Source organism: Electrona antarctica, assembly GCF_951216825.1.
Source record: "Electrona antarctica genome assembly, chromosome: 19".
NCBI classification, from domain to species: Eukaryota; Metazoa; Chordata; class Actinopteri; order Myctophiformes; family Myctophidae; genus Electrona; species Electrona antarctica.
In genome coordinates this window covers 3,990,963-4,011,594 of record NC_136800.1, presented here as the reverse complement: position 1 = coordinate 4,011,594, position 20,632 = coordinate 3,990,963, and the positions used below count along the sequence as shown (strand labels likewise).

At 42.5% G+C, this 20,632-nt stretch overlaps 1 protein-coding gene across 1 annotated transcript; it reads left to right on the top strand.

The window, feature by feature from the left end:
* The first annotated feature begins 149 nt into the window (after positions 1 to 149).
* atg9b (autophagy related 9B) lies at positions 150 to 20,516 on the top strand. Its single transcript, XM_079530134.1, has 15 exons — positions 150 to 521; positions 756 to 891; positions 1,568 to 1,613; positions 1,961 to 2,023; positions 2,954 to 3,124; positions 7,165 to 7,306; positions 7,756 to 8,504; positions 9,281 to 9,434; positions 14,297 to 14,476; positions 14,561 to 14,806; positions 15,612 to 15,856; positions 17,131 to 17,224; positions 17,316 to 17,400; positions 18,654 to 18,827; positions 19,289 to 20,516. Exons 2-14 carry the CDS (start codon positions 783 to 785, stop codon positions 18,806 to 18,808), a joined length of 2,439 nt encoding a protein of 812 aa, XP_079386260.1. The 5' UTR covers positions 150 to 521; positions 756 to 782; the 3' UTR covers positions 18,809 to 18,827; positions 19,289 to 20,516.
* Positions 20,517 to 20,632: the final 116 nt, after the last annotated feature.

Genomic DNA, 20,632 nt, shown 5'->3' with positions numbered 1-20,632 from the left:
GTAGATTAATAATTAATTCCAAGCAACTCGTGTAACATTTCCGAATATAGGCCTATATATATATATAAAAAAGGAAATGTGTTTGTAAATAAATAAAATAAATTTTAAACTACAACCCATAACCGGAGGTGACGCCGGGCAAAGGGGAAGTGACGCCAATGGTGTTTTGTTGACATTTGTTTGTGAAAGACAAAACAGTGGAGAGAGAGACTCGATCACTCACAGATGGGGTTATTTTTGGAAGCCAACTTAAGGTTGCTCGGGGAGAGATAGCTCGATAAACAGCAAAGACAGTTAATGGTCAACAGGTTTAGCTAGAAAACGACCTCTATTCGGAGGACCCGGAGGTCCCGAAGGCAAAGCCAAGGAGGTTCAGGACCCACCGAATGGACCAAAAGACAAGTCTGGAACAAAACAAATCGTAGCAGGACCCGATCGTTGACTCCACGAGTGGCTGAATCATTGTGGCTAGCAGGCAGCCACCACAACAACACTATAGGCGCATAGACAGATGCATGCAGGTAACGTTACCTAACCTCGGTAATGCTTTGCTATAGATTTAAAATGCCTCCAAACGCCACCTCAAGTCTGTCCATCTAATTACGAGATCATTCTGCTGGCTGTCAACCAAGTTAGCCAATATCAGTTAGCTTTATTTCGGTGTGTGTGTGTGTGTGTGTGTGTGTGAGCTCGTGCAGCTGTGTAGCGGAATACTTGAGTATTAGTTTCACAATTTCCCAACACTTGTTTATCAGGGACTATCTGGGAGAATGTGAAGCATAATGGCCAACTTAGAAGCGTACCAGGAGTATCAGAGAATTGAGGATTACGAGGAGGACTCGCCACCAGGGGAGGAAGATTTATTACTCCATGTAACAGAAGGTCTGAAAGGTAAATATGTCAACAATGTTTTCAAAACATGCTGTACATGCATGTCCTTAGTCTCTTTACAGGGAACTGCTGTCATGGATTCAGTACAGTGTCATAATGTCATAGTAATTCTGTCATATAGTCCATTGCACAGGTGACAGTTCAGAGTTCAGTTCAATGGGTTCACTAGCCCGTCTCCGGACCCCGCGGGTTGGGCTCCTTTGGACCCCCCTACGGGTTAGGGGTCCAAAGGAGCTCAACCCGCGGGGTCCGGAGACGGGCTATGGGTTCACCGTCTGGAAGAGTGGGCACATAAACATTGTGGCACCGCACATCCATGGTAAATCTCCAAAGAATAATTGGAAAATGGACTGAAGTATTTGCAAAGTATACATGATTTGAACATGCGTTGACATGTAAGGCCTAATATTATTCAAATTGCTACCAAACATGTGGCTTAGCCAGTCATTATGGGAATGTAAAATAAGTTAAAGGGTAAATGTAGGACTGATCAAATCACGTATACTTACATCACTTCAGATCATTTTCCAAATTATTCATGTTTTTACATTTTGGGGGAAAAATGTAACATTGAGGTGTGTCCACAATGTTTTGGTGAGCACTCTTCACGTATCTGTAAATAGTCTTATGTTGATATTATTCATTTTTCATGGTTTTGATGACCGTTCTCTTACAGACTCATGGCACCACATCAAGAACCTGGATAACTTCTTCACAAGAATATCCTTCACAAATCCAAGTATACTGTATAGTTCTTAGCAAACATACTACACTGTGGTTATTATATTAGCTTTGATTGGTTACTGGTCTCCTAAACCTTGAGAATTCTGATTGGCCTAGAGATAAGACGTCTGAAAACAACATGTTGGCTGAACTTGGCTCACTAGAAAAGTGGCTTTCCTAACCAGTCACTCAAGACACCCGAGGCCTGTGGAAAATGTGCATGCTTGGAGATTGTCGGTGCTTGCTGCCTGTATTGACACTGCCTATTAGTTGAGTGAAGGGGTGTTTACTTCGTGTTCATTGACATTGTCATACAGTATATTTCCCTTAACTTGACTGTCCACATCTACCATTTTCATCAAAAGAATGGCTTTGCCTGTATGATGGTCACGGAGTTCTTCGAACTTATGTAAGTATTAAATAATAGCAACTCCCTTGGTTTTTATGTGCAATGAAAAGCATCCTCAAACACTCTAAGAACATAGCTTTTATTTAATATAGTCAGTTTTGATTAAATTATGTATAATTCTAAGGAGGATGCCTGATCACAGATCACTCCGGCCTTGGCTACATTTGCAGATAATGTTTCATGTTGTTTTGACCGTTGCATGCCTCAGGCTGAAGCTTAATTTATACTCCACCAACCGACACCGTCGTACTACGGAGGATAAGTTAGGCCTGAGAAATGAACAAGCTCAGCCAGCGCTGAGCAGACGAGAACAGGCCGCTGTACTGCATGCAATCTCATAATGTATCTGCAAGGTCCAGCTTCTTCCTTCCCTGGACCTGGCTTGGACCGTATAATAATGTCAGACGTCTGCTAACCTCAAAGAAATGACTGCTGTCCCTAAACAAAAACACTGTCATTTGGATCTACATAATCATGTATTATTATCTCTGCTCGATGTGACGTTGTGTATTAAATGGTCTCATCGTGTGAGTCAGAGCTGTAGAATATTCAATTACAGTCCTATTTGTTAATCTTATGGGGGGGGGGGAGAAAAGTACAAAATACTTAATGTTGCATTGCGACACATTGGATCGGCTATCTCCAGTGAAGAGATTTGGTGTAGAGGGAAAAAAGTACAAGTAAGTATAGACCCCTAAACTTTAGGGCCTAAAGGACCCCAGTCAACTGAAGTATATAGGGTTAAGTTGGTGGGACCTGATGGTGACTTGCAAGCCATTATGTTATGTCTACTCTCAATTACTTGTCCCAGTCTAATGGGGCCATTCACATGGGATGTTTATCTCATTTCTGACGGTTCAGTATCTGAACCAGAATATTATGATGATTATTATGATTATTATGATCCACTCTTTATATACTCTTTTACAGTCAGTTCCTGTTTGTTGTCACATTTACAACATTCCTGTTCAACTGTGTGGAGTATGATGTCCTGTTTGCCAACCGGGCAGTCAACCACACCACGCCTGGCCAGAACCCTTTGGACAGGAACAAGGTTACTCTGCCCGATGCTATACTACCCAGCCAGCAGTGCACTGAAAGGTAATACTGTAGTAATGTATCCTATGTATGTCCTCAGTAGTTGTTGTACAATTGTGCAGATTTTTTCCCCCAGTCATACTAAAGGGGAGTTAAGTGGTATTTAAAAAAGGTTAAATATATTTCCATAATAATCACTGCTCTATACTAGTGTTTGTTCAGTAACAGGGGTATCCTGACTCTCCAGCTCGTTAGTAAACAGAAATACATTTCAGATCAGGATACACAAATATTATATTAAAAATAAAATATAAAAACTATCCTTTTTCTTAGAGGAAAAAAGAGGAACTAACCAGGTGCTCAATGGAGATAGCAAAATGTGATAATGATTAAAAGGTGGATCAAGACATCAGAGATTCTTGATCCAGAGAACTTTGTGTGCCCGGATCCTTCTCTTTTTATCTATATCCTTTTTCTTACTCCTAATATTTGTTTTTGACTATTTTAAGATGTCTTGTTTTTCTTCTTCGGTATGTAAAACAGTCCAGAAATGTCCAATAAACAGAACGTTAAGATCCTAATAATGAAAAAAATATGAAATTGGTGACCCACCTGAAAATTATGTTTACTAAAGACTAAAGAGCTGGAGAGACGTTGAGAGTTGAGACCCCCTGTTACTGAACAAATACTATAGCTATATATATATATATTATAGCAATGACCATTATGAAAATATGGAGCTTTTGTTTTAAATATCACCTACAGCACATTTCTAAAGCTTGTGGGTGTTGTAAACATTTCAGTAAGTAATTAATTGTACACTCCGTGTTCTCTGACCATGACTGGCAGTGGTTGTTTTTGTATTGCAAGAACTCCCATGTGATAGATTTTATATTGGTCTAGCCTAAAACATTTGTGACCAGTGGCAGTGAGTGACCTAATGTTTCTTATCAGATTGAAATGAAGTTTGAAACGGGAAGATGTACTCCCGTTCGCAGACAACAGATAAGGAATATGGAGCGGTGGTGGCCTACTTTAATATAGCCTCCAGGTTTCTTCTCTAACCTAGATCCTGATGAACACAAATGACTTTTATTTAAGATGTCAGGCTAATGCTATTAAAGAGTCCCTTTGAATAAGTCTGCAGACTCTGCACAGTAAAATCATATTTGATGTTGGTACATTAACATTTTCACGTTTTGTGCAGTAGCAGGAGCACACATATTAAACGACTTTGATGTGTGATTGTGAACAGTTGTGGTCGGTTTGTTTAAGTCAATGAAATAGCATTTAATTCAAAACGCTTTTGAGTGCTTGTGAGGCTGGTTCCTGTGAAACCTGAGCCTGACTCGGTTATTTTAGTCTTGCTAACGGTGAAGAGCTTATGGTTTACTTACAGAGCCAAGTATATTATAGCATTCTATTTCTCTCTTTGAGAATTGGCCTGTGTCACATTTGTGGCTTTAAAACTGTCACTTGATGCAATGGTTGTAATGCTCATTGATTCCGCTAATTCGGTAAAGCGCCCAGATTGAGCCACAAGCTGGCGTTGCTGTTTACACCAAGGAATGCCCTGTGATGCTGATGAATTGCAACACTTCCTGTAGTGGATGTCTCCTTTAGAGCAGGTTATTTGTGCACTATGCTCAGGGTGGCACTAGGAAGCAGGGGAAGATGTAACGGATAGCCCCCTGCCCCGCATGGTGAAATGGCCCAACTAGCTACCGACACTGACAACAGGCTGGGCCAACAGGCTGACAACCACATGACACCGCCACTAGTTTACCACAAGTCATAGACCCCCCCCCCCTCCCACTAACTCCCTGAGAGCCTTTTCCATGATGTCGCTTGGCACCAGTTTGTTTTCCCCCCACCAGTAGGCCTACCGTACCCTGATCCAAGAAATGACCATGGCTGAACATTTTGTTTACAACAAAGTGAGTGACGCAGGAGGTACTTGGCATCCTAACTTGAGAATAACAACTTGTGCTACAGTTGAGAGGTTACTCTCTTCCTTCTACTGTGTATATATATTTAAATGGAACCATGTTTCCACAAAGGCTGAAAGATACCGTAAGAAATAATAACGGGGAATTATAACTCTAAAGAAAATTATATTTATATAATAATAAGAAAGCCATGTCTCGTCCATGTGTTCACTGTTTTGAAACGGGATACCGAGTGTCTCATTTGTAGAAAGGAGTACGTTGAGAGTCTTAACTTGTAAACAGGAGGATAGTGTCAGTTGAATGCATTACAAGGGACTTTGTGAGCTTGCATCTGTTTATAATGCATATTGCATCATGCATCTGTCCATGCGGTAAGATGTGGAGGGTTTACTTTACACATGTAGCCTTGAACACTTGCCCATTATAATGACTGAATCTCATATGTCTAATGAGCGTCCTGCATTAATACATTTCATTTGTCAGTTGTTATAGAGCTCAACAGTGAGTTTTCGGAAGTAAAAAATCCCATTGATATTCTGTACATAAAGGATTTGTATTATTTGAAATAGTGTTGTAATCCAAGGTAGGTAGGTAGACTTAACATGAGCTATGATATATTGAAACTAAGGTATATGATTGGATTGAACACACACACACACACACACACACATTTGAATACTTTTATTTGGATCTACAACAAACAGTAGCATAACAGATCCAAACATTTTTTAGGAGGGTTTCAAATGAAGGCATAACCAGACACCATATGCAGTATGATTAACTCACAGTAATATGAAATGCAATGATTATAGTCTAGCACCAGTCAACAGTATATGAAAATGCAATAGTCCACTCAAGGATAGACAAAGCATCGCCTCTTCCAAATAGAGAGGCTGCCGATCACTGCAGAGACTGAGCAATATTTGGCCAGTCTTTTTGCAGCGATCTTCTGCAGTCCTCCAAGTTGCAATCCACGGAGCACAAGTCTGTGGACATGCCCCAGACTTCCAAACATGAGCACAATGAATTGGCAGTTATAGCCAAGTGACTTGATACACTCTACCAAGGGCTGATATTTCATGAGTTTGGATGTGAAGCAAATGTCCACAAATGACACACACACACACACACACACACACACACACACACACACACACACACACACACACACACACACACACACACTCTCCTGTGGAAGCCTTGTGAATCAACCGCATTTTAAGAAAGTGACATGTTTCACAATGTCCCTGAAAAGTGCACTACTACCCACAATCCTAAAGTGTAGTAGCAACATCTCTGATTGATGGAGCTCATTGTTACCATAGTGTTTACTGCCCCTTTGAATGTCTCCGTCGCTTAATAGTGGAATGCAACTCGTCGGCTTGTGAGTTTCTGCTACTAGATCTACAATATTAACACATTATCATTAATAATAGTATAAACACTTAACACAAATATAAATAAAGGTCACATTTAAGACGTAAGTAAGCTAAACTCATTTTAGGTTGGAAGCGTTGGAAAGGTAAACGCAATGGTTTATGAAATAAATTAGTTTATACGCAGTCTTGTAGTGCTGCACAATTCATCTGAAAAAAATGGACACCTATGCAATCTCATTTCTAAATTTGAACAAGAATCGTGCAGCACTAGTTGGCTGTCCAATTCATTTTAGTTACTCTTCTTATGTTTTTGCTACAAGAGAGAGACTTAAAGAGAGGTTTAAGTCAAGCACTTTGATGTTGTCTATTTAATGATAATGCCACAGTAGTTGGCTCCAGGTGCTACATTTTCAATGTAGTAATGTTCAGCAACTAAAGAACAAAGGCAATAAATATTTTGATGGAAAAAACTAGAATGTTTAAATTAGATTTTTTGTGTGAAAATCGAGATTCACATTTGAGCAAGAATCGTGCAGCACTACGGTCTTGTACCATTTTTTTGTTTGTGCTTTCTCCACTTTCCTTTGTTTTAACCCGAATCATATGTTTAATGTTTAATTCAACTCTGTTTTTTTTCTTGGTTCTAGGTTTAAAACCATTTTATTAAAAAGGATTCTCTGAAACGTCTGGAGTAAAAGCGGGTCGGAAATTGAGAAGTTCAAAAAGTTGGTGGTCACTGTTGGTGGTCAATGCTCTACCCTCTGTTTCTCCTTAGGATCCAAGACAGTAGCTGGATCATATTCCTCCTCATCATGGCGGGAATCTTCTGGCTCTATCGTCTCATCAAAGTTTTCTGTAACATCCTGAGCTACTGGGAGATCCGGCAATTCTACATCAAAGCACTAAAGATCAGAATGGTGAGGCCTGCATTGCATTCACATTGCTTTCTGAAGCCTAAAAGTCTGCTTCAAATCAAATCAAGTTTGAGATTAGTTTACTTTTGGCGGCAGGGACGCGCACACATAGACGTCAAAAGGGGGCTTCGGCCCCTGCCCTTTTACCCGTCTGTAAAACAACTGCCTTTGCGCTGAACACATTTGTTTAGAAATCCATGTTGTACACGGTACACCGCATCTCCACTAACTAAAGAGTGCTGGGTTGTGCCCCGAGAATATAGCAAAAATAGCAGATCTACAAGCTCACAACGCGTCGCAACGCAACACGTTGAGAGCTTGTAGATCAGCTATTTTTGTACAAAAGTGCCTCTCTAACACTCTCTGCACGTCCATGTTACTCTGTGTTGGTGTGGAGGGCCGTGTAGGCTTTTAGTGCTTTCTTTTATTCTCGCTTCCTTCTCGTCTCCCAGGACGAACTGTGCAACTTCTCATGGCAAGAGGTCCAGGACCGCCTCATCAGTCTGCAGCGAGAACAGCAGATGTGCATCCACAAGAAGGAGCTGACGGAGCTGGACATCTACCACCGCATCCTCCGGTTCAAGAACTACATGGTGGCCATGGTGAACAAGTCCCTGCTGCCGGTGCAGCTGCAGCTCCCCCTGCTGGGCAACGTGGTCTTCCTCACTCAGGGCCTGAAGTACAACTTTGAGCTCATCCTTTTCTGGGGGCCCGGCTCGCTCTTCCAGAACAAATGGAACCTGCACCCCAAGTACAAGCGCGCCGGAAACCGCCTGGAACTGGCTCAGCAGCTCAGCCGCATCATCCTGCTGATGGGCGTGGCCAACCTGCTGCTGTGCCCCTTCATCCTGGTGTGGCAGGTGCTCTACGCCTTCTTCAGTTACACGGAGGTGATCCGACGGGAGCCCGGGAGCCTGGGCGCGCGCCGCTGGTCGCTGTACGGCCGCCTCTACCTGCGTCACTTCAACGAGCTGGACCACGAGCTGCACGGGCGTCTGGGCCGCGGCTACAAGCCCACCTCCAAGTACATGAACTCCTTCACGTCGCCGCTGCTTACCGTGCTGGCCAAGAACTTTGCCTTCTTCTCCGGTTCGGTGCTGGCTGTGCTCATCGCCCTGACGGTCTACGACGAGGATGTTCTGACGGTGCAGCACATCCTGACCGCTATCACTGTGCTAGGAGTTACCATCACAATCGCCAGGTGAGTGATTCGACCTGAGAACGATTCTATGAATGTCTTCTAAATCATGACAGTTTTCCGAACAACCCATGTTTCTGTGTTAGTGGTGCTCAAACTATTTCATGTCAGGGAGCCCCAGAATGATCTGAAATTTGGCCGCCGACCCCCATCTAGTTCCGGGGACCCCCCAGAAGCAAAGGTTTTAGTTAAAAAAAAAAAAAAGAAGTTTGCTCTGAAAGAATATATATTCAAAGATTTGTGCCACATTTTCACGATTTTTCAAAAATAGCAGACCTACAAGCTCGTAGCGCGGCACTCGGTGCCGCGCTATGAGCTTGTAGGTCTGCTATTTTTCAATAGCTAAAGTATAACATAATGCTTAAAACACCAAAAGGGGCTCCTGTTCAGAATGGGTTAAATGCCAACTATTTAGAAGTTGGTGACATTTTTATTTGCACACTGTCTGTTCTCATCAAATTAGATTTACACCAAGCATATCAAACTACTAGTCACTCCTAGGCATTCCCAGTTCACATATTATAGTAACTTATAACTATAGTAACTTTTCCACACCTGAAAGTTTTTTTTTGTGGACTGGTGCATAGAACAAAAAAAGTAAATTAAAAAACTACAAATATAAATGCAGTGTTTCCTTCGTCAGGCGTACATCTTTATATGGAAGCTATATTATGTAATCATTATGCATATCCATTCACTCCTCAATAATTCACATAAATAAATGGTTTGGAAAAAGAGAAATCAAATGACATGTGTGAGTTTTCCCACCAACACACCAGGTCCTTCATCCCAGATGAGCATATGGTGTGGTGTCCAGAGCAGCTGTTGCAGTGTGTGTTGGCACACATCCACTACATGCCCGACCACTGGAGGGGCAACGCTAACAAGAGCGAGACCCGCGATGAGGTGGCACAGCTGTTCCAGTACAAAGCGGTGAGGAAGTCATGACCCCTGTTGACAGATTTGTCACGCCCAAAAACACAGATTGGGTATGTTTTCTGTTTTTGTCGTTGGCCGTCACTGAGGAGCAATTTCTAAGGGTGCAACTATACTGTATGTTGTTATTCTGCTGATTTCTAATTTATGAATGGAATATTCTTGAAGCATGGTTTTAATTAATTATTTTGTAAAGAATCTGCATATTACATGAAACAAGCGGTTATTGTTTTTGAGGGGCGCTAGTTACCGTCCACAAACTTAAACAAACAAACAAACATTAAATTCCCATTGACTGGATAATTTTACGTCATAGTGTCTGAGCAAATTGGCATAGTGTCTATTTCTACGTCATGATGATGAGAGCGCCCCTCACTTCACACGGGGTGTGATTTATTTATGAATATAATAATAGACTAAATCGATTAGCCTGATTAACTACTTACGCACTATTTAATACTGTTATCTTTGCTATTTTAGAACTGAAAAAAGAGAATATTATTAAAATCGATTATTACAAAAAAAAAAAGATCGATTAGTTGGATTTACTGTTGCACCCCTAGCCATTTCATACAGCACATTCAAATCAAATCAAATCAAAGTTTATTTGTATAGCACATTTACATTGACCGAAGACAAACCAAAGTGCTGAACAAGAGCATGTAAAACAAGAACAGAGCAACAACAAGAGCATGTAAAGAAAAGAAGAGAAAAACAAAAACAAAACAAAACAAAAACAAAGCAACAAGTGAGACCGGAAGTATAAACAGACATGGTATAAGAAGGGTACGCGTTTTCAGGCAACATTAAAAGCCAGGGAGAAAAAGTGGGTCTTTAGGAGAGATTTAAAAACACCCAGGGACTGGGCAGAACGAATGGGAAGGGGCAGGGCATTCCACAGTGTGGGACCGGCCACAGAGAAGGCTCGGTCACCTCTAGTGACACATGAGGTTCCAGGCACAATCAGACGCAGTTGGTCAGCTGACCTCAAAGGTCTGGCTGGGACGTATGGTTTAATGAGCTCGCAGAGGTAAGGGGGGGCATGCCCATTTTGGGCTTTGAAGACAAACAATAATAATTTAAAATCTATTCTAAAGCGAACTGGGAGCCAGTGTAGGGAAGCAAGGACAGGTGTAATATGATCGCGCTTTTTCTTTCCGGTAAGGAGGCGGGCAGCAGCATTTTGGACGAGTTGTAGGCGTCTGATAGCAGATTGATCGATTCCAAAGTACAGGGCATTGCAGTAGTAAATCCGCGAGGAAATGAAGGCATGGACAACTTTCTCTAGGTCTGAGGGAGGTAGATAGGCCTTGATCTTGGCCAGCAGCCTTAGTTGGAAAAAGCTAGCTTTGACAACGGCACTAATCTGCTTATCAAATTTAAATTTGTTGTCAAAGAGCACTCCTAGATTTTTAACAAAGGGGCGAGTGTTGATGCTGAGTGGGCCAAGGTCAGCGTTGGGATAGCTTGGGGCATGATCAAAAACCAGCACCTCAGTCTTTCCCTCGTTGAGTGTTAAAGAATTTGAGGCCATCCAAGCCTTAATATCTGAGAGACAGTCCAACAATGGTTTAGTTGAATCACTGGTTTTTGTGTTTAAGGGTAAATAAAGCTGTACATCGTCGGCATAGCAATGGAAAGTCATATTATGTTTTTTAATGATTGTCCCTAATGGCAGAATATACAATAAAAACAGAAGAGGGCCGAGAATGGAGCCCTGGGGGACGCCACAGTTAAGGGGGGCAGGACTAGAGGAAAGTTCACCAAGCTTGACTGTAAAGCTCCTGTCGGTGAGGTAGGACTTGAACCACTGCAGAGCAATGTCAGTGATGCCGATGTAATGTTCTAGTCTGGATAGCAGGGTTGGGTGGTCAACAGTGTCAAATGCCGCTGTCAGGTCCAGGAGCACCAAGGCAGCGGGGGAACCAGTGTCAGCAGTTAAAAGTAAATCATTGAAAACTCTGAGGAGGGCTGTTTCAGTGCTGTGGACTGTCCTAAAGCCTGACTGAAAGGTTTCATGGATGCCGTGGGTAGTTAGAAATGATTGCAACTGGGAATAAACTAACTTTTCGAGAACCTTGGATAGAAATGGGAGTTGTGAAATGGGTCTAAATTTTGAAAGAACGGAAGGGTCAAGATTCTTTTTTTTTAAAAGAGGCTGAACCTCCGCATGTTTAAAAGCAGCAGGGACATGACCAGAACTGAGACTGGCATTCATACATATTAATACACTGTTACCAACAGAGTCAAAAACATCTTTGAGAAGATGAGACGGGATGACATCAGAGGCACATTTAGTAGGACGCAACTGCATTACAATGTCTGTAAGCAGGGTAAGAGAAACAGGCTCGAAATGACTAAAGGTGGCACTTAAGGTTGATGAGATGGGGACAACAGCAGCGGGTGAGTGAGCTGCCCTGAGGGCAGTTATCTTATCAGTAAAAAATGTTAAGAAATCTTGGCATAGGGTGAGGGAAGGTACGATGGGGGAGACATCTCTAGGATTAATAATTGAATTGAGGATACTGAAAAGAACCTGGGGTTTCTTGCTGTTTTTGGAGACCAGGTCTGATATAAATCTGGTTTTAGCGGCTTTGACCGCTTCCTGGTATTCTGACAGGCACCCGCGAAGGATATCAAGAGAGACATGGAGACCATCTTTTTTCCATTTCCGCTCAGCGCGTCTGCAGACGCATCTGAGGGCACGTGTAGAGCTGTTTAGCCAGGGCTCTGAGAGTGCCTTGGCGATTTAGTTTGCAGTCTAAAGGGGGCCACTGAGTTCAGGATCATGGTGCATGTGGAGTTAAACATATCAAAGTTCATCAGCACTGGAGGTGCAGTGATCAATTGGGGAATGTAAAATGGAGTTGTTGAACTGAAGTGAAAACCGGGAGGCAGTCTCAGGCGTGAGTGAGCGCTGGCGACGAGCAGGGGCCTGGTGTTTGACAGATGAGCAGGGAATTGAAACGTTGAACAGAACAGGGAAATGGTCGGAGATGCGGAAAGATGAGCGGATCTCACTAACAGAGACAGAAAGACCATGTGATAAAATTAAATCTAAGGTGTGCCCCTTTTCGTGTGTCGGGCCACTTACCGATTGGACTAAATTAAAAGAATCGAGAAGATTACTAAAGCTCTTGACTAATGGGCGGGACTCACAACAAAGATGGACGTTAAAATCACCCGTAATCAGACAGTGATCATATTTAACCATTATGCCTGATAAAAAATCACCAAAGTCATGGATGAAGCTAGCATTATATTTGGGCGGACGATAAACTATTGCACAAAACACAGGAGATGACAAATTCAACTGAAATTGCTGAAGCTCAAAGCTAGGATAGCTGACCTCACATTGGGTCAGTTGACACTGTAGGTTGGACCGGAACACAGAGGCTAGGCCACCTCCAGTGCTGGTCGTTCGGGGGGAGCTAAAAAACGAACAGTCAGGGGGGAGGAGGTCGGAGAACGGTGTACAATCACCAACCTGCAACCAGGTCTCGGTCAGGAACATAATGTCCAAATTATTGGATTTAAAAAAGTCATTAAGAATAAAGCCTTTATGTACTAAGGACCTGACATTTAATAAAGCCATAGAAAATTCAATTGGCATGGGTAAAGATGCAAGAGGCATGGGGCATGGGGGGATTGATGTTAGATGTGATGGTACTGCAGGACCCTTGAGATAATTATTGTTCAACCTGGGAGTAATTCTAACAGGGATAGAATGTGCGTGTAAATATAAATTAATTGGGCTCATAACTGGAATATGAGAGGTACGAGGGCCAGTTGAACAGCAGGGGGGGCTAGAGGTACATGATGTGGGGAGTGAGAGGGCTGTAGAAGAAGACAGTGGCTGACCGGAAGTGACGAGTGTTGTTGTTGTGGGCTTACAGCCATGTGGATCGACAGGTGAAGAATTGGAAGAACAGGTGAACATTGTCAATGCTATGACAAAGACGAGTCCTACTACACTACAATCAGAAAGGTTTAGTAGTGGTATCATTACTGTATGTTTTCATGTGGCTTTCTGAGTGCGAGTGCATACCACGTGGATAAGGCTGTGGTGCTACTCCCAGCTGAACCTGACCGGAGGCACTTTGCTGCTCCATCTCTCTATTTGTATCTATTATTATATAAAGAGTATGTAATGTAATGAACAATCAAAGTACCATTTTTACATGAGCTATGTCAGAAGATTTGTGGATATACATGGTACAGTAATAAATAATAATAGCTTGAATTTATATAGCGCCTTTCATGAACCCAACTATATGCCATAAGCCTGCGAGAATAAGTGTCTTTTCAAGGCAGCCTTAAAAGAGTCCAGTGTTGGAGCATGGCGAATCTCTATTGGGAGAGAGTTCAACAGGGTGGGGGCTGCCCCACTGAACGCTCTGTCCCCGAAGGTTCGCTTGACTGCCTTGGGGACAGAGAGGAGGTCCAAGTTTGTGGACCGCAGGTTCCGTGTCACAGGAGGTTTATGGAGGAGCGGCCTGAGAGGTACTGTGGAGCCAGGGCTTTTTGACATGTGTAGGTGAGAAGGAGGAGTTTATAATTGATACGGAACTTGACAGGAAGCCAGTGCAGTTGTTTGAGCTGTATTGTAATGATTAAGTGACGCTATGGAGGCACATACTGTACAGATTAAGTTAAGAAAATAGGAAGCAGAGGAGAGCCACATCAACTCACCACTGAAGAAGGCTGATGTTGAAACATCTTTCTTCATATCTTCTTTGAAATGCATCAGTATTGCATAATTGCTACTTCCTATAGGTGGTGGTTGTTGTTTTCCAGTGCAGTAGTTATACATTTTGCCTTTTGCTAAATTGCAACTCTTCTCTCTCTCTGCAAATCAGGTATTTATTTTGGAAGAGCTGCTCAGTCCTATCGTCACACCCTTCATCCTCATCTTCCTCCTGAGGAACAAATCCCTGGAGATTATCGACTTCTTCAGGAACTTCACCGTGGAGGTCGTCGGAGTCGGGGACATCTGCTCCTTCGCGCAGATGGACATCAGACGCCATGGAAACCCAATGGTAAGGGCCATTTTTTATTTGAGTGTTTTCTGAAGCTTTAGTGTTTTCTAGCACATCCTCTGATCATGTCTGATCTCTTTGCAGTGGATGTCAGAGGGCCAGACGGAAGCGTCCGTTTACCAGCAGGCTGAGAACGGAAAGACGGAGTTGTCCCTGATGCATTTCACCATCAAGAACCCGCGCTGGCAGCCTCCTCAGGAGAGCTCCGTGTTTATCGGCCACCTGAAGGAGAAGGTGCACCAGGACGCTCAGACAGGACCCTCGACCCAGCTGCTACTCTCTGAGGCTCCACTCTGCACCTCGCTGCTGTCCAATGAGTCCGGCTCTGGGGTGTGTATCCCTGACCCTGACACTAGAATATATATCTCTGCTGTCCGGAAAAGAAACCACCTAACTCCAAAATGTTCATTTTTCAGGAAATGAAGAAAACCTATTATATTTAAAGCCAAGCAATACTGCCTCATCAAAGTTGGTGTTGTGACTTTAGATATTGTCAATTTCTTGAATGAGAGGGGGAGAGTGTGTGGGTCCAAGAGGTTTTTTTCCGAAGCACTTTGTACTACTTTTCAATATTTTTAACCAACACACAGATGTAAAGACTGCTATTGTCAGTGATGTAAACACTGACAATAGCAGTGATTTAAAGGGGTGGGGGGGTGGGGGGGGGGGTGGGGGGGGTGAGTTAGGTGGTTTCCGCCCAACAGCAACGATCAGCAATGTATCCCCGACCCTAGAACACTGTGCATGTATTCCTGACATTAGATTTGAATATAGCGGTCACAAACTGTAGACAGTCATAGCTTTAATTAATTAATTTAATGTCAGGCTATCAGTGTTTACTGTGAACAAAAAATATTTTTCAATACTGAAATTGAGAATTTCAGATCAATTAATTAAGGGTGAAATTTGACTTTAACACACACACACACACACACACACACACACACACACACACACACACACGTTGTTTTAAGGAAAAACAACGCGTGTATTTATTTTTCATAATTTTTTAAAAATGACAAATCTACAACATAAACAAAACATTTGATTCATATGCAACGTTTCTTTTTTTCTTTTGCTCATGTAACCACCGTATAAATCCACTAGTAACATGTCTGTGTGTCACATCATGCAGCCTGACAACCTGTTGGCCAGCGTCCTGGGCCACCCCGTCCTGACTGCGAGCGGACTCCCGGGCCGCGACCGGCGCTGCAGCTTCCTCCCACAGAACACGGCGGCGTCGGCGGCCGCCAGCGTCCTGGCGTCTCTGTCGTCCTCCCAGCTCCCCCACGGCAGCCGCAGCCGCTCGCACAGCCTCCTGCCCTTCTCCTCCCACCCCGACGGCTCCATGTACCGCAGCGACCGCACCGTCATGGACAGGTAGGTGGTACCATAGATATTATAAAAAATAGATGCCTCACTGGCCGTTGCAGTTCATTGGAGCGACGTGTATCCCAATGAAGGCGGAAGTGAAGTGCTGAAGGCTTTTTTTTTTTTAACAAATCTCATCTCAAAACAGTCATGACAATATACATTACAATACAAAACAAGACAAACAAACAACAAAGTTTTTAACAATACAACATCAGAGCCAGGGGGGGATTAGATTACTAACAGAAAACATTAAAGAGTGAACACAAAGCAACAGTTCTCCACAGCTTTCTTATTTAGAAGTGCTGAAGGCATTTGCTGAAGGCGACTGCGTCGTTGCCCAAGTTACGTCACTCATGCGACTCCTCCATGTCTCTCGCTGTCACTCAAGTGACTACTGGCCAATCACAGTGCCTCTTTTCCGGGACTTTTGTTACGCACGCGGAAGCTTGACAAGCTTCCGCTAATGCTTTGCACGGAATGTCGGGAAAATTGTGCCTTCAATGGTGACACGCGCCTCAGAGCCGGAAAGGGCGTCTACGTATATATGTCTATGGGTGGTACTACCCAGTGGTGGAAAGTAACTACCCGTAGTGTGCCGAATATAGGACGACTCTGATTATAAGTAGTAGTAGTAAGTAGCCTTGCCGAGCCACGAGGCACTGTCGGACAGAAAGACACGTGTGTCCAAAACTTGGACTTTTCAGGAAATGGTGGAAAAAAAATAACCTGTGTTCAAAATGCATCCAATTTAGTTATCATTTTGTCTTTTTTTACTACTTTTAATGGTTTAAATATTTATGGTAAATGGTGCATTTATATAGCGCCTTTATCCAAGGCGCTTTACATAGATTGTGCATTACATTCACCCATTCACACACACATTCATACACCGATTGCGGCGGAAGCCATGCAAGGTGCCAACTAGCACATCAGGAGCAATTTGGGGTTCAGTGTCTTGCCCAAGGACACTTCGACATGTAGACAGGAGGAGCCGGGATTCGAACCGCCGACCCATGGATCATTGGACGACCTGCTCTACCTCTTGAGCCACAGTCGCCCCCCTCGAAAATAGCAGATCTACAAGCTCGCAACTTTGTAGTTTGGCTATTACTTTTTTGTGACACTCGCTTGCTTCATGAAGTAAACAAAAGTTTAAATCTGGAGATACGAGGTTTCTGCCCGATTGTGATCATCTGTAGTAGCACACTGTGTTGAAACATTGATAAGACATCAGTGCAGCCTAATACAACCTGTATAATAATTGTATTTCTTATCCACAGCATGTCCATCAGTGAGTCTCATCCCCGGAGCAATGCACTGGTCTCCGAGTTCGCCTCAGCAGAGATGAGTCTCCATGCGATCTACATGCATGAGGTAAGTTACCAGTCATGGACACAATGTCAGGTTTGGCGGTAGAATAAATGGTGTACTCTTGCTGTACACTTATAGCCTCTTTTGTCCCCAGGTCCACCAGCAGAGTTCCCAGCCCCAGAGAACCTCAGGGCAATGGCAAAACCCAGTGCCAATGAGAGATCTACACAGTAACACCAGTAAGAAGCACATCATAGTACATATGTATAGCATAGCATAGTATAGTATATATGTATAGGTTATATGTATAGTGTCATTATATAGATATGTTCTAGTTACGTTCTTAGCTTACGCATGTTTCATGATAAATGCATTTTATATATGTGATGTATTCCCATGCTTTTGTTCTTGCCTAATGTAAATCGCTCTGGATTAAGAGCGTCTGCTAAATGCCTAAATTGTAAGTTGATTGTGTGAAAATCACATTCCTTGTAGCTTATTTTGCTACGAATTACCACTGCTCTTTGTGCGAGCTAGTTGGCGTATGAGCTTGAAGCTCATACGTGTAATATAAATAATTCATTGTAGATGTATAAAGAAAGAGGTTACATTTCTCCCATCTTTTTTATGATTTTATTTTATTTTTTATAGCTTATCCTGTACTAGTACATTCAGTGGTTGTTTTTTGCTTTCTATTTCTGTGAAAACAATTGAGTCTGTTTTTCGTTGCGTTCAGGAAATGTGCAAGTTACAGCTTGTAATAATATCATCTTGTTCTTTGCATCTTCTGCACAAAATATTAATCGTAGTTCTAAAGCTCAAGACAAATATATTATTTAGCAATTTCAGACACCTGAACAAGGCTTTGTTCTTTCTCAGGCTTTGTCCTCTACATTAAGTGTAAGAAATGCATGTTTACAGAAAATGATCGTGAACCAATATTCTCCAGCGCTTGCTCCATGCGCGCCCACCCCTCTAGACCAGAGAGCACGCTGGCTGGGCCAGGCTAGTGTCTGGGAAGTGTGCCCATGGAAATCCTTTTAAAACTCACTGGGGGAATCACAGAAGCCAGTTTGAGTCTGGTCTGTAGGTCATTCCAAGACAGTGTCAAAGGTCATGTCTCACCTGGACACAGGATCTGACACGAATTTTGACCTGATGGTCAAAATATAATTTATTCCCTGAGCAGGTTCTATTAACTCAATGGTAAAAAAAATGTCAGCACTTGGGCAGGAAATTCAGGTTCAAATCCGGCGTAGAAGAGGAAAGTTGCGTTTGCTTTGCTTTAATGAAGGTTTTTACATGAATTGTTTCTAGAAAATCCATGACATGAACTGAACATGCAACCAAATATGAGGTGCCATGGAAAATAGACAACATGTAACCAATAATGAAATGTATAAAACAAGGTATAACTGTCTGAAACTATGGCATTTTTTTTGGTAATTCTTCTTCTTATTGTTTTTTTCATCTGTGTCATCATGTCCATCAGGTTCTCAGGCACGCAGTGGCCATGCAGCCAACACTTCTATGCCCACAACTCTCCCGCTGGGTGGCTGGACTGTGGAGGAAGAGGAGGATGAAGGAGAAGAAGAACTTAACAGTGGACCTACTCCAAAACTCCAGGGCACTGGGAGTAGCTGCTGAAGTGCCTTAACGTCATAGGGTAAGTGTTCTCTTCAACTCTCAACCAGATGACATTCGTGGCATGACCTTTCTGTAATGGAACAAACCAATGATACAGTTGGGTGCCACCGATATTGTCCCTTATCATTTGACCCATTTAGGCCTGACCTCAAAAATTAAAAAAATCCTTCTAAATCCTCCAGTTTTCTGAAATAAATATTTTCACGATTTTTCAAAAATAGCTAAATTATAACATAATGTTTAAAACACCAAAAGGGGTTCCCGCCCAAAATGGGTTAACTGTCCTTTTGCGCAGATCACGCAAACCTCAGCAAAAAGAAAAGGACAATATCGATGGCCTCCAACTGTATGTGTATTGGCCATTTTGCTCTAACTTCATACCCGAGTGTACGGTATGAGATTAATTTACGGTATAAGTAAATGTGGTCCGTTGTCCCACCACGGGTAACATAATGGTCTTCTCCTCTCTTCTCTTTGTAGTGTTTACACGTTACTTTTCGTCAATGAACATTGTGGCCTTAGATGATCTTCGTGGAGAGAGTTTTAGACTGGATCTTTTAAAGAACATCCATCGGCGTCTGTAGCGGGAGAAGCTCATCGAATAACCACTGTCTTTTTGCACCTCCATGCCTCCCGCTGTCACATCAAGAGGAATATATGGCATCAGGGAAACCATTATGTCTTCCATCCCCTTTGATCATCGTTTTTGTTATGAGCGAACATTCATATATGGCTCATGAAGATTGTGTGCGGGTGAGTGAGTGAAAGACTATATTATGTGATTATGATATTTATCTGTGTTGGAAGGGCACGATAGTCGGTGGGGATCATCACAGCTTCTGTTCTGCGTCCATATGCATTCAGGAGTTTTAACAGTCCCGCTGAATGGGTTTCTTTCCGTTTGTCGCAAAGAATGTGAGCTGCATTGTAGCTGACGCACCATATTCAGAATCATTACATAGGATCGTTTAAGTGACTTTTTTTTTTAACACCCCTTGTACTTGGCCCATGTCATTTGTAAATACATTTTGGCGTCTTCTGAATAATCACTTTTTGTTTGTATTACCAGATCTGATGCTTGACAAAGATCAAACGTGCTGCGACGATGGGGAGTGGGTGGCAGTCACATTACTTGAGTCAATACTAAGACACCATAGGCTCTGTCTCATTTGCAAGGAAGCTCCTAGTTAGCATTTTTTAGAATGCTTAGGACTTCATTACAACAGAACTAGGATATATCCAAATTTCCAGTTCCTAATGTGTTGAAATTGTGCGGAAACTAGGGTTGTTAATATCTAAGTGTTAACAATAATTAGTTAAACATTAAAAGGGGAAGTTCCTATATTAAAACTACTGTTGCCTTATACTCGAGTAAATAAGGATCCTTGAGCATTTCAGAAAGTCGACATGCTGCAACCGTTTATGGGATTGTGTTTTGCATTACAATTAAGATCTGAATTGATTTGATTTGAATTATGCATCAATCGAAAATCGTCTGATTTGATGACAATTGTGTACTATGCACTATTCCTCACACAGATCTAGTAGTATGAAGTAATGCAAACCTCTCCACCGCATGTAGGAAATTAATTTTTCACTACCGGACAGAATGGCAGCAGACTTATTTGGTTATACAGTATACAATACATGGTCCCTGCAGCAGTTTCCTCGACTCCATTCGTCCATTTTAAATTGTACAGTTTTAATCTTGCCGGTTATAAGCGGTTGATGATCATTAATGAGGGTCGTCGGTAGTAGTGGACAAAGCACTCGACCCCTAGCATCAGCTTCGGGATAAAATTACAAAATGCTTTATTTAAAAAA

Coding starts and splice junctions, on each gene's coding strand:
- atg9b (XM_079530134.1), top strand. CDS start 783: ATGGCCAACTTAGAAGCGTACCAGGAGTATCAGAGAATTGAGGATTAC. Junction 892..1,567: donor TGTAACAGAAGGTCTGAAAG/GTAAATATGTCA, acceptor GTTCTCTTACAG/ACTCATGGCACCACATCAAG. Junction 9,435..14,296: donor AGCTGTTCCAGTACAAAGCG/GTGAGGAAGTCA, acceptor TCTGCAAATCAG/GTATTTATTTTGGAAGAGCT.